At 30.0% G+C, this 15,723-nt stretch overlaps 1 protein-coding gene and 1 long non-coding RNA gene across 3 annotated transcripts in view; one reads left to right on the forward strand and one right to left on the reverse strand.

Annotated features, from left to right (window-relative positions):
• Positions 1 to 15,723, reverse strand: part of LOC145942355 (uncharacterized) — a 95,057-nt gene that overhangs the window by 38,766 nt on the left and 40,568 nt on the right. Inside the window, exon 4 of the long non-coding RNA XR_014426351.1 lies at positions 12,409 to 12,450. This is a non-coding gene — a long non-coding RNA (uncharacterized LOC145942355). The remainder of the gene's footprint in view (positions 1 to 12,408; positions 12,451 to 15,723) is intronic.
• Dgk (diacyl glycerol kinase 1) overlaps positions 1 to 15,723 on the forward strand; it is an 89,206-nt gene that overhangs the window by 28,806 nt on the left and 44,677 nt on the right. For both annotated transcript variants that reach the window (XM_083048974.1, XM_083048975.1), the window contains exons 2-3: positions 9,932 to 10,060; positions 13,645 to 13,730. In XM_083048974.1, coding sequence (XP_082905100.1) covers positions 9,997 to 10,060; positions 13,645 to 13,730 — 150 coding nt within the window. In that variant the 5' untranslated portion in view covers positions 9,932 to 9,996. The remainder of the gene's footprint in view (positions 1 to 9,931; positions 10,061 to 13,644; positions 13,731 to 15,723) is intronic.

Here is a 15,723-nt window from a genome sequence, read left to right on the forward strand (position 1 = left end):
TCACACCTTATCCCTGCCATGCCGTATGATCTTGTCACTTGCAGAGATAACGGCTCAAACGTGTTCCGGACGGTTAGTACGTATTGATTCCTTCCTGTGGCACTTTCCACCCTTTCTCCACAACCACAGTCTAACCCTCTACCCTCTCTCCCTCTCCCTCTTCCTCCCCCCTTGACACCCTGTCGATAGAAAAGCGTCCTCCGCCCTTGGATACTCCTCTGCTGCCACCGACGGCTTTTCAAGAGAGCACTTTTGATCTTATGCGTCGAGACGCATAATAAGAGTTCTATATGAATCTCTATAACTAATCAGATCTCTTGACTGAAAAGATGCAAAGAAAAAAAAGGAGCGACCGCTTGAATTTCGCGTATGTGCATACACGGAAACGTTGGAATTAATTTACGCGTGTAATACGCGAAAATAACTTGTTATAGTGTAACGTTTGCATATTACTTGATTCCGTAATTATGTTAAAACATAACGAGGTAGCATAAAATCTAGCGCTAATCTAATTCTAAAGAAGCGGCAATCAAATTTTTAATTAGTCAGTGTATTTTAATAAGATATTCGCGTGTTAATATTGTAGTCAATAAACAGGAGCAATGTGTTGTTACATTTATTATAGATTGTAATATGGAGGGTGTATCTTATATAAGATATTATGTACCTGGATATGTAATAGGATCTAGAAGAACAATATGACATAATATAGAGCAGGATAAAGTAAGCATTGAATTACATATTACATAGAGTAGTTAAGAGCAGCACAAGAAGGTACGTAACAACTTTGATAGTTTGCGGAGCAAAACGCGAGAATAGCACATAACATCAGCTAACTTTGAATATTTAAAAACATGCAATGCATTAAATATAATTAATTCAAACAACGCAAAAGTTTAAAAAATTTGTATAACCTCCTTTAAATGTTTGTATATTAAATCAAATTAATTAAAATTATCAGATGCCATTCAAATTATAATTTATCGAAAATTTTAATCAACCAGTTGTATTTATTCATCAAATATAAAAACAGATACTTTGCAAGTTTGCAATTTTATATATAAATTATATATATAGATTTTTACAATTTCAATTATAACATAATAAACTAATTATTCGTTTGATTATAAAAATAAATAAATTATTTGGTTATTATGCGCAGTATGATGATATGAAATTTGTACCGATATCTTATTTAACTCGTGATAATATTGATAATATATATTCGAATTTTATTCTGAAAACATTTTATTCTGAAAACATTTCATTCTGAAAACTTTAATTAAACGAACTATGTAGTTTTCATTAGAAACTTCGAGCGATCGCGTACAAATAATTAAATTTATGGATAGATACTGTGAGAGACGTGCTCCGAATCAGAGATTTTCGAGCTATGTGCGGTGAGCAATAAATTAGTCGAGAAAGACAGCGTAGTAATTAAACAATCAACTTAATGGTTTAGATTTAGACATAAAACGTAATTTGTCATTTAAATTTTTATTACCAACAAGAGTGGCTTGTTAAAGAACAAATAAATTAAACCAAGTTAATTATAGATATATGCTCGAGTTTGATATAATAATGCAATTTTTAATTAGCAATAATAAACTAGAACGCAAGCAAATAAATTATTAATAAAGAATCTACAGTATACACGAATCAACATTGCATTTATGACCGAGAGTGTTAAAGTCTGTTCAAGAGCAATTCATGCATAACTATCTTAGTATAATGCAGAGTTGTATGTATCTTCCACCAAAATCTCGCGAAATAATAGAGATACATTCTAATAACTAATATGCAAATTGTTTTGAACTACACAGATTCGTCTTAGAAAAGAGAAATATAAAAGACACACACAGAGAGAAGTTATTCGCATATCGTCTAAATTAAGCTCGACAATCGTCTAAATTAAGCTCAATTTAGCAATGTTTTATTGATGACAATGACAATGACAATTAATGAACAAGCATCAAATATAAGAAAAAATTAAAATTTTGTTCTTTTTGCCGTATAAATAAATAAATAATATAATCTATATTGCAAATATATATTTATTTATCTATTTATCATACTTTTCTCAGTTCGTAAACGGAATATTATTTATTATTCGTTATACTACAGAGACATCGCGTTTAGATCGGATTTTATTTATGGCGACCCAGAAATCGCAAACATTCATTGCGGTTTTTACAGTGCTGAATAAACTTCGCTATTCGTAATTCATCCGCCCTCTCGACGACATCCGGCGGCTGAGGCCAAGCCTCTGTTTTTAATTAAATGCCCGTAGCGTCCCCCGACGCATCTTTCTCGCTTTCTTTCTCCCTTTCACGTACCCATTTGCTACGCAATCTTCCTGTTTTTAACAGACATCGATCGTTCGACATCGTCAGCGATGGTGTAAATTTAAAAATCAGGCGTTTAATCGAAAACTGAATTTTCGATTCTATCTAACTTCGGATACCCGCAGGAATATCTGACTAAAACCGATTGAAGAGCCTATCTCCAAACCGCGAATTTTAGATCCAAAAATTCATATTAAAAAAAAAATGAAGATATACCCGTTTGCAAAGCTCTTTCAGCAGCTATTTTTCAATGACTTATGATCCTATTACAACTGTAATGTTTCCATCAATTTACAATACTGTCAATTACACAAAGGTGAACGAGATAATTTATATAACAAGCAGAAATCAAAGTAAATAACTTTACTGTGCGCACATTTTGTACTAGTGAACGAATTCAAACATATCGTAATGATGCGTAGGAGTGTAAAATATCTCCCGTGCATGTGCGTGTGTGTATGTATATTACTGACATATTCGATATATATATATATATATATATATATATATATATATAACGCTATTTGGATTTCATAGCGCTTTGATGTAGCCAATCACCTCTCAATGTACATGATCTACGATATTAAATGCAAACGATCAAAACGATAAATGTACACGTTTCTCGCATCGCCCTGCCAGTTGCAGAATCTCAATTTTTTTCAAAGAAAATATATATTACCCAGTATTCGAGGTTGCATATCGAATGCGTAAACCGACTTTGACGTTGTAAAATCCGAAAATCGAATATGCAATATAATAATATTAGTAATATTTAGTAATTTAGTAATATTATTATATTAGAACATATTACAAGAATTTGTCATAAGAATATTTATAACGTTACGTTGATGTATTAAGTATAAAATATTACACGATAATATTTTATTTTACATAGCAGAACAAATATTTGATCGTATATTTCATTTATTACCAGTAAAATATAGAAAAAAGCAGCGCGAAAGATACATTGCATTTGTCCATAGCGATTATTTTGCGAGAATTGTAAATACGACGCTGTGCGCAAGGATTGAGATTAAAAAAAAAATTGGTTTTTGCGAGCCATCGTTTTTGTGTCAACAGATAGAATGTATCGACTTTGTTACTACATATTAAATGTTCGTTATATGTTGGTGATGATAACAACTTATAATGATACTGAATAAACGCAATTAAGCTTCCGCGTAATATAAACTTGTTACATTTTGAATCATAACCATCAGATAAGTTAGATTATGCATTGCAATTTGTGTTATTATTATCGAATGATCTACCATTGTGATGGAGGATTACTATAGATATACTCACTACGAACATTTATACGAATATTATACGAACATAACATGCGAACAATATATAGTATTCTAACATGTGTACTGATATGCTCGAATCTCCTAGGCTAAACCTATAAACCAATTTCTTAGTTAACGCTTTTTTCCTTTCAATCCTATTTTCTCTATAATTATTTTTATCAAAACTTATCAAAATATCTGTTTCATTATTGTGTATTTTGTAATTTTATAGACACCTTGTTGTGATTTGGTCTTGTATATTGCAATAGAATAATTACTGTCGCTCCTTTTTTTTATGTATTTATTGATTCATATACGTAGTAATATTTATAATTTCTCTTTTTTGTTTGCACGCAAAGTTATTTTTATTATCCAGTTAATAATAATAAACGCTATTATAAACTAACGATCATTGGTAACAGATAGTAAAATAGAATGTGCTTAGAAAGAAGAATAGTAAACCCCGGCACACTTTCGAAATGTGCTACCAAGCATGCCGTTTATTACTGGCAAGGGTGCAATTACTGAATCGTTGTTTGTTATAGATGTTTGCAAAAATAAAACCCATAATTGTAGGAATAGAATCGCATGATCGTACACGTTTATGTAATCGTTTGCAATTTTAGATACGAACACGAGAAAGCACATATTGTTTTGATAAAAGAAACGAAATTGTTGTATTAATTAACAACACAAGATTTTGATAAAGTTTTCATATTTTGTGATAGAAAAAGATCTATGTTATATTCTTTTGTTATATTATTATTATTATAAAGTACATAGCAAGATTATTTATTTTAAGATTGACTCTGTGAGGAAGCTTGTGTTGTACTTTTTCTAACGTGTATATTTTTACTGATTAATTATAGTGTAGTTTGTGCCTGCTTGGGTTTTATCAATGCATAAAATCAGGCACGTGTAACTCCTTGATAATAACTCTGTTATGCATATCGCGCGTAATAAAAAAAAATATATTTAAACCAGTTATCTCTCGTTAGCGAAATAATATCCGTTAAGGAATTACTATTGCTGCAATGCGAGTGATTATACTGATGGGATATTCTTGGCGTTTATCCCCAGAATGCGTTATACGTGTAATAATAAACGCGGAATGAGATTAATTTTAGGCTTCTGCATAAGAATATTACCATGACACATCGCGAGTTAGGCGTATATATGTGGTATAGATATATACAATATACAAGGCGTGCCTCAAGGGGTGCCCTAATTATCTTTCCAAGCTAATTGCAATCAACGCGTAACTTTTAAGTGCTATATGAAAATCAACTTCTCGTAAAGATTGATTTATTATAAATGATTTTTTATTATAAAGGATATTTTTTATAAAACGATAATCAATATTTTTTTTCTATTTTTTGCCTCGGATATTATTGCAGTTTCAGCAAATATAGGCATGCATAAAAATTTGACATAATATTTCTATGCGATACGCACTAATTTTATTTAACTTTGTTGAAGATTTCAAATATAAAAAATTGTAAAAAAATGTATAACCGATATTATATTCCGATATCAATTCTAATAAAATAACAACATAATTTCTTATACAATTCTAAATCATGTTACAATCATAATTCTACGATTATATTTTCTAGCAATATAACATTTATCGTCAAAATTGTTTTTCAAATCCAGAACTTTTCTTTGCACGGGACAGTTATTAATATTCAGTTCCGTATTCTATTACGTGTGTGTATGTGTGTGTGTGTGTGTGTGTGTGTGTGTGTGTTCGGCAATCGATTACGTGTATATAATACAACGTTTTTTATTTAAGCGCACATGAACTATCTTTTTGCAAAGATTATCATTCTGCACGATTCTAATTACGAGTATGTAGTCCCTGGCATAATAGAATGGAAAATTATATTATTAAAGAGAAAGAGAAAGAGAGAGAGAGAGAGAGAGAAAGAATAAAAAAAAGCTAAATTCTGTTGAACTTTTCCGTTAAATCCTCTGCATTTTCAGTAACGCACATTTTTCAGTAATATACTGTGATATTATTATAAATTAATAGTTATCATTCTATTATTATATGAATGGATGAAGAGAATTTTTACTTATATATATTTCGTTGATTTGACTTTTTAACTTTATTTATCATGATTGACAGTTATTCAGAACGCTCTGTAATTAAAAAATCGGAAAAAAAAATGATTGACGTATTTGATCCTCGAAAAATGGAAAACGAATAATACTAAAAATAATGTCAAAGAGCAAATAAAAACTCGACATGCGACAGATACCTGATAAAAATCTACTAGAAATTTATTGCTTACATTATTTCGCAATACTGTTCGCGTAATATAGATGAACACTGTATAAAACAAGGTATATTTTAAAATTGTTATAAATATAAATAAAAATTGATAAAAGTAAAATTAAATATAAACATTCGTAAAAATTTTCTTTAAAAACAATAGTATATATAAATTGAAATTAATTAATTTTATTTAATATATTGCTTATAAAAAGCCTAGTTAACGTTAATGAGCTTAATACTGGCATATAATGGCTCATGCAGCGAGAGAAAGCGGTTAAGTAGATTATAAATACCTATACTTTCAAGATACATGTAATATTTGTCTCGTTATCGGAAAACAAGCTCGTTCGAGAAAAGCGCGCGCGCACACACACACATACACACACATTTTCGCATCATATCATAATTTATCTGATATATTGTCCGATATTTTTCTCGAACAAAGATTCATGGTGGTCTTACTGATTGTCAAATCCAGAAATTATTTATCCGAAAGAAATATTCTGCGAGTCCTTTTTTCGTGTGCTTCTATAACCATAAACCCTAATATACAAACTTATTTATAATATTGTAGATTAAAAAAATCTATATTTAATTTAGATTATAATTTTGAAAAATCTAAAAAATTAGTAACTATAAACGAGAGAACACACAGTCAATGCAAACTAGAAACGTGTCTTATCATTAGCACTTATTATCAAGCTTTGAATTAAGCTACATGTGTGTAGTACTGCAATTGCAATGCAAGCATCGCATACGAATGTATACCGCGTGTTGTACTTATGTTCGTGGACATACGGTGATTCTATTATGGCTAACTGACGATGGTGTATATTTCATTTCGTTATTGGTGAAGGATAATAAATTTACTTAACTACCTTCCGTCGAGTTCGTGTACTTGGGTTTATGGTTTCAGTCGTTGTAAGTGCTGTAACGCGAGACACACACACACACTATTCTGTTGTGCGACTTTTCTGCATCGTATGTACAAGAAACGCAATTCCACTAGATTGTAAAAATAAGAGAGATTAAACTGCAGTCGACAATGTGCGAATCCTTTTAGAATTTACGATCCATGAGGATTCCATGGAATACATTCCTCGTTAAATTAACTTAATTTAGATTAGACAAACAACGAATTATCGACAAAAAAATTCCTTTTACAATTTACCTTTAAAAATTTCTATAAACTCATATTTTTTGTTTTTGAGATAAATTTCCAGTAAATAATTGATTTGAAAAATTAACTTTGAAAAAAAATATGAATTTTTGGAGCTTGTTTGTCGTTCAAGACACACAGACGAATATAATTCATAGCGATACATATATACAAATTTGATATGACAAAAATAAAAGCGAGAATCTACAGGAATTGTGAAATTAAATTCTTTAGTCAGAAAGTATTATTACAAGTGGTGAGAACAATTTGTCAACTAAAAAAAAGTCTTCGTAAACGGAGAACGATACAAACATGCGCAACAACATACCTTTTCATTATTTGAAAAAAAATTGTAAAATAATATTTTTGCACTGAAAGGCAGTATCGTCACAGGCAACAAAAGATTGCTAGAAACAAATTCTTTTAGGTCTTTTTACAGCGTTACGTTGCAAGCCATTTAAACAAGATCTTTATTTAAAAATAAAAAATAACTCTTCCTAGAAGCGTGTGCGTAATTATTTTGCGTACAATTAACGTGTAATTAGCATGAAAATATGATAGCAACTCAAGCTATACATATTACACGTTTATCTTTTGCATGCATAAATCGCTTATATAAACTGCATGTATATTTCTTGAAAATCATTTATATCTAACAGATCTCTTTCTAAAAGTCGTCTATAGAGTTCCAAACCAAAGTCCATATGTGCTTTCCCGCCACTGTGATACTTCGATAAAAAGTAAAGTGAGAAGCTCTTGGACGAAAAAGCTTCGCAATTGCGCGCTTTGCTGGGATTTATTCTCCGAGTGGGATTATCCGGCCGCGCGCTAGACTGCATCTCGGGCTGTCCTTCATTCGGATTTGTGTGTGTGTGTGTGTACGTATCTGTGACTAATTACAACACTGCGCGCCTGTCGCATCGATTGGTGGCATTTTATTCGTGCCACAGTCGGGGCCAGCCTAGGTATATATCATAGAAGAAGCTAACGGACCAGTAAAATTTCATTTCACGCTCATGGCGTGCGAAATGTGTGCGCCGAATTTCGCGCATGCAAGAGAATGGATTATATACATAATACGACGAAATTATCGTCGTATGCATCTGCGGGGAAGAGCGATCGAATCTTTCGCTTTTATACAATAGCAAAGTGTTGCATGGAGAAGCGCTCGTCGGGATTAATGCGATCATGCGTTGTGGCGCGTCCGTCGATTAAGTTCATTATCAACGGGACGTTGCGGATTAAGATCCCGATATACGAAATAGCAATAATTTGTCTTGATATGTTTTTTTAATTCCTCGATATACCGTTATCCCCGAGATTTTCTTTTTAAGCCGTTTCACTGGCGGTTTCATTATTTACATCCGGATGATTGTATCCAAATCGTTACGCATCAGTGGTATTTTAAGTACCGATTTCACTTATTCAGAGAAAAATAGATTATTGATATGTTACAATAATTTTTTCGATAAAATGTCATTAATATTCAAAGAAAAGAATTAAGAATGTAGCGAAAGAAGAATAATTTATTTTTCCAACAAGTATTGCGCGAGGATATGCTATTGCATATCTGAAATAATATCAAAGCCATTGTATAGCATTGAGTTTTCTATTTGTTTCATAATTATCTACAATATTAAAAATATATATATTAATGCTATGTAAAAAATCATCTATCATTTTATTTGTAAGTAATTAATAAAATTTTGGCAAAAGAAAATCTTTATATAAAGAATAGTTTTCTATCTGTAAAATTATTTTATTTTAAACTAAGTATTGATTATTCAAAAAAAAACTTTACAAAAAAATATGTAACATATATGTTAAACTTATCGATTTTTGTAAATTATCTCTTATCAAAAATTTAATTTTTTTTTATTTTTGCAGATTATATACTAACTGATACAAATAACTAATTGTAGTAATTTTCGAAAAATTATAATTTTATATATTTAAAAAGTTTTATATTGAATGTGAATATATCGTGCCAGCATTTTCTTTGCAGATAAATTTTTACGTGCACTGAACCAACGAATTTTATTGGACATTATGAGTTTCACTAACGGAATATATGTCCACGCGCCGTCACGTTTGTGAGAGAAATATGCTCGATTGCACAAATTCCTCTCTTGCGTATAGGCGCGTTTACAGCGAGAGAAAAGCGGCCACAGTGACCGTAAATCTGTAATTTTAGCACGAGCGATGCGTAACGAATGTACATGCGAGATCGCTGGAGACTATATTAGCATAAAGTACTAGTGGATAATAAATCAACAACAAACATATGATTACTACTGTAGGTTGATTTAACAAATAATTTACCTAACAAGCTGATTTACACGATTCGACGTTTTAAATCTGATCTTTATAATTTGATTTAAAAAAAAAAGAAAAGATAATGCAAATGCGTACTCCACATATATTTTATATAATTTATACGAATTATATGATAATTGCATCTGAATCATCAGCTACATTATTATACAAAATAATAAAAAAATTATTTTCTTTTTTTATAAAAATATAAATTCTACTATATATAATCATGTATGTTATAAAGTAGAATATATTATTGATAGTCTTTTAACGTCTTTTACTTTTAAATTATAAAAAATACAAATAAGTACATATTTCCTCGATATTAAAATAACTTCTATTTTTAATAATCAATCTACTCGTATTTTGAAACTTATAGAACTATTAATTAGTATATTGTTTTCTTATGTGCGATTACTATCTTCTAAATAACGTCAAGTGTAATATTTGGCAGAGTTATCATGTAAAAACAATGAGGATATAGTTGTATGAAAAACTCTATGATCATATTTTATACATAATGGCATCTTTTGATTTGCAGGTGACGAATTTCAATATTGAACATCTAGCCGTTCGTCCTAAGGGACACATAAACCAAAAGTAAGGATGGCCTTTCACTGGGATAAGCTTTCGCCAGCAGAATTCCAACAACTTCAGGACTTGGCAGCTTGTAAGTAACAAAAAAAAAGGAGATAGAAAAAGAAGTGCTGAAACGTGTAGAATAATGCGGATAAATCACAACGAAAAGTATGGCGTTTCCTCTTTCCTCTCTCTCTTTCTCTTTCTTTCTCCTTTTTCTTTTGAATTTTTTACAGATTATAAATTCTAAAGTCCGTTGCTAATAAAGTTTAACAAACTTTGACTTATATAATATCGACAAAATTTAGTGCGGACAACTTTATATACTTTTCCTTGATTTTTATTTTAGACGCTATTAATAATTTGTAAACAGAAATTGAAGAAAATTAGATTTTTAATTAATTATCGATATAATCTTATATTAAATTTCTGAATAAGATATCCTTCGAGATAAACCTAACTCGTACATTTAAAATTCTTATAATCTTTTTAACGCGTTCTTTGATGTTTACAAATGACTACCTATTGCAATTTATTCTCAACAAAAACAGAATTTTATTCCAATTTTATTTTTATTTGTTTCTCATGTATTATTATTGCGTTATGAGATTCTTATTATTTTAAAAATACATTCCTACTTTATTAGACAACCGCTTACATAATGTTGCATAAGAATGGATCGAATTCGTTTAATTATTTTCGTTTCGGATTGAATTCAATGTGCGATAGTTTAATGGACTCATCGTGCACACGAATTTATCCGTCGAACACAGATGAATTTTTCATGATGCCTGTTGAGTTCTTTAAAAATTTCGTTTCGATGGAGATAGTAGCGCGCACTATTGGATGATTATCGTCGTATGAATCGAGTTATCGCGATAGACAACGAAGTTATTTGAATGATGAAAGATGAATAATGATATTGTCCGTTATCGTCAAAGTGCAAACGCGAGGAAATACGTCGTAATAAAAGGATTTTGGCACTTTGCCGGGACGTTTCGGAATTTAATTACATATTCGCTCCGAAATAGGGAAATTGAATAAAATGAAATATTGATCGCTTGTTAGAATGAATAAATCTTTTCGCATTTACATAATTGTCATAAGTTGTCACATAGTTCTAGTACCTGTTATATAATGTATATTTTCAAGTTGTAAACGCTACCCCCCTAAAAACACTATCTTTAATTACAGATAGCACTTGGTTCACTTCAATTAAATATAACGAAAGTAAATTGAAAGTACATATTCTATTTAATTGCGCAGAATGAAAGTCAACCGTTGAGAATTTGTTGAATTATTAAAAATAAATCGCGAGATTCATATAATGCAAAATAATTACGAATTGACATGTAATTTTTATATTTGTAATTAATTCAATATATAAATTGCTTTATAAACTGTTTAAATTTTTGAATGTTAAAATATGCATGATGTTTTATAATAGAAGAAAAAAAAGCAAAGATACATAAATTTAATAAATTATTATTCGAAATTTATTTTTATGTATCTTTGCTTTTTTCTTCTTCTATTATAAAACACCATGCATATTTTAACATTCAAAAATTTAAACAGTTTATAAAGCAATTTATATATTGAATTAATTACAAATATAAAAATTACATGTCAATTCGTAATTTGCATTAATTTTCTATAATTCTCACGAATATCTTTAGGAATATTTCTTTAGATAAAAACGATAGATCTTGAGAGAGAAATTCTTCGCAACTCACGAAATAAAGAATTAAGAAAAATATATGTCTAAAATTATCAGTTATATATAATCTCATTGATGGATTCGAACGTCGAAATTCATATTATTTCATCGACTATCATATATTTCCGTGCGATTTACTCGTCGACAATAAATGTCTCGGATTTTCCGCGTATAACCCCTCGATCGCGAGCTTGACAACGTATAGGTGCCCCGTCGTCTAGTATTTTACAGCCGGCTAACGGAGACGCGAGATTATAGCAACAGCTAACACATTTCTCGAGAAGGAGTAACACGCAAGAAAGCACTAATTCATCGTACAAGCGTTGCACTTTGTTCCACGAAATAAATTGCCACCATTTGTCGACAAATTTACTGGTATTACGATAACCCAGCTATTATTTCGGTGATCTTATTTGAAATACACAATAGAACAATGCCGGAGAAAAATTTATGTATTCTTGTATTCGTGGGAAAAAACCGGATTATGAAATGAATGAGTTCACGGAAAGTTTTAATTAATTACGAAAGTAATATCGCGAGGCTAATGATCTATTTATTAAAAGATAATTGAAGTAAAAAAACATACGCTAAATGCGTAAAAATATTCAAATACTTGTATTATATATAAATAAAATAGAAGTTTAAATATAAAATATAAAAAATTATAACATTATATATTATATTTAATGTTTGTCATCGCAAAATAAAAATTTTTCACTCACCGATCACGCAATAGCAGAGTTGACGTAGAAAACTCCGTTGATCTGTAACATACAAATATAGATCCAAATTATAGTGTAGCACACATAATAAATAATATTTTTTAAAAATTGTAATTATACGTCAACTTTTTATCATGCTAAACTATTCTAACTAGTTCGTCAAAGTGAAACATATACGTAATGATGTGTGTATAGGATTAGAGACGAAACGACGATCCTATACCCTTATCTGGCAATCGACTAATTTAGGCCGAGCCGCTTATCGAAGCGTGTTCTCATTAAGCATTGTTCACCAATAATTCAATGAGATAATCAATTCTGTTAGCATTCTGTTAAGAAGTATCCTCGATGACGATATTATAGTGTGAAGAGAATATCGCGCAAAAAAAAAACGAAAAATCCAACGTTAGTGCGGTATTTTACTCGATACTCCCGAATTAATTATAACACGATTAACTGCTATCGGCGGATGTACTATTTAGCACATCAAATGCGCTCGCTACATGTGAGCCATTTAACCAATTATTGATACCGACTCGTCCCTTCCCTTTCGGAATAAACCTTCCAGATACTGAATTCTCCCTTGATGTCAAGGTCGCATCCATTGGGAGAGTTTTATCAATGAAAAGTCGATGTAATATAGATATATACTAAAGAATAGCATCAAGCACCTATCAATTTCTTTTGCTGCTATTAAATATTATCTTAATCATAAAATAAATTATATAATATGTATATACATATATAATAAAAAAATAATTTATATCATATATATAGGTAATATAAATTATATAACTTAAGAGAATAATTATCGCGCGCGCTTGTGTCACAATTAAACCATAATTTTCATCTATTTCGATTTTTATTTAGAATGAATAAATTGTGTGAAATAACATTTGTTTCAGTAAATAGTTACTGCGATGATACATTTACAAATCTTTAATTTTTAAAAATAATTAATAATTAATCATACGAGAATTAACTTATAATTTACAAATCTAGAGGAAAACGGTTTAAATATTACTTTTCACTTTTTACAACAATGTGCGTTATATATGACGCAAGTCTTTCCATCTAATAAAGTTTTACTTTTTAATTTGCTTTTATATTTCATATTTTAGATTTAAATTTTGATTATTTCTTTGATGTTTGACAATTGTCGTTTTCATTCGATATCTCATAGCATAAGACTTAATTAAATGCAAATAAATTATCAAATTATTAATTATTTTTCAGATTCCACACGGAAACTTCAGGATGTTTTGTCTGAATTTTGTGGGAACAATACCACGACGAGTGGCACGAAATATCATCCGGACGGAGTAAGTCATAAAGATTAATTTATATTTTAATTATAATCTATAAAATATATGTATTTCACATTTACAAAAGAGAATATTATCCTTCCGCACAAAACAAATATCTTTTTAAAGATGTAGTACATATAAGCGCGGGAGCAGAAAACGGTACATCCAATGTATACATATGACAGAAAAAGAAAATGTTTTAAGCAATGATATCATGATTTCTTTTTTAATCAATGTAGCCACGACACTTTATTAAACAAATATTTTTATATACAATATACATTTAATTCCGTAGAAATTTCCGTAAGTTTTCTGTGTAAATCGATAGTTGTAAATTGTAAAGGATCTCATCGTGTGAACACGATTTCGTTGCAGTTTCTCTTCTAAAGGTATACTTTAGCCTTTCTACGAAATGAAATTGAACGATCGGTGTGCTCGGGAGTGCACTCGAGCAACAAATATCTACTTACGGTGTACGTAAGCTGTTTAAACAAGTTTTCAGAAAACACAATAATTTGTAAGAAATAGCGATAAATATATCTAAAGCAATTTACTATGCATAATTAACTCATTTCATATCTACATCGAGAACGTGTTTGTTTTGCAAAAAATTAATCAATTTTGCACTATAGTTGCACTAGATGATAAAATTTCTCATCAAAGCAAGGAACTTTTCTTCCGAAAAAGCTTTTTTTTTTATTGTTTTATCTATATGTGAGTGTGCAGTGGAATTAGATCAATCATACGAGTGTACAATTTATATCTTGAGCGAAAGGTATAGGAGTCGACATATGCGACAGTATAATACAAACAAGCAGCGAACGAGGAAGCATTTGTTCCATAAAATCGCAAACTAACCCTGCTAGTATGACATCCGGAACACGTACGACGTCCGCGGATATAGATGGATATTATTGCGCGCTTGCGTTATACGAGAAGGACGACCGCGTAAGAGGACTCCGTTCGACGACGCATTAATGATCGATTCGAATTCCTGATGATATTCTACACCGCGCGCAAAGTTATTTCTTGTTGTTGTGTGAAAAGAGATTTCTCATTGCAAAATAACACGTGCGTGTATAGTTATTAGTTTAAAGTATATATTTTTTAATAGACTATTTAAAAAAATAGAACGTCACATAGAAACCAGAAGCAGAAATCAGGAATTGTCTAATTCCTTGCTATGACAGATATATGTTTGCGATCATAATTGTTGCTCTAATAAATTTTTTTCTACGTTAATTAATAGTACGAGTATCTTAAAGTTTTTCATTTACTTTTCCCTGATTTTGCTTTCTTTTAATAAATTTTAAATCAGATCTTTTTTCCATCAAAGAATCGTATTTTTGTTAATATGAAAGTATTATAATCAAAATAATAATGTATAAATAGAGTAAAAAATATGAAATTGTTATCCAAGTGTAGCGAAAAATAATTTCCAATTATAAAGACAATTAGAAATTATTTCCATCAAAGTAAAAATTTCTATTAATGATCAACAAAAGAGAAAGATGAAATTATTGCAATTGACGAAATGGCAGATAATATTTCTTTTTTGATAGGCAGACCAGCCAATGCATTAACAGGCATAGAAATCGCCTTGTTTTGGCAAATGAATATAGCATTAGCTCGCGATAATGATCCTTTGCGGTCTTTACGTATCAGTGTATTAAGTCTTGTTTCATAGTGGTTCTCTCTAGTCAAAACAAAAGCTGATATTATTTTATTTCAGCTGATATAGTTCCATTTCCATTGCATTCTCTTTTACGATCCTTTTTCATCTACTTTATCTAATCTTCCTACTTAGATTCCATTAAGATATTGGAATCTTGTTAGAAATAAAATATTTTATACATCATTACATAGTGAATATAGAGAAGAAAATAAATTTCTTTTAATTACAAATTTTTATTTATTATATATAACTATTTAATTAAGTAATTGTAGATTTTAACTATTTAATTAAGTAATTGTAGATTAAGTAATTGTGATTTATTTAATTAAATTA

The sequence above is a fragment of the Prenolepis imparis genome, unplaced genomic scaffold (assembly GCF_030444845.1).
Source record: "Prenolepis imparis isolate NDT839.2.m4 unplaced genomic scaffold, iyPreImpa1.0 SCAF_11, whole genome shotgun sequence".
NCBI classification, from domain to species: Eukaryota; Metazoa; Arthropoda; class Insecta; order Hymenoptera; family Formicidae; genus Prenolepis; species Prenolepis imparis.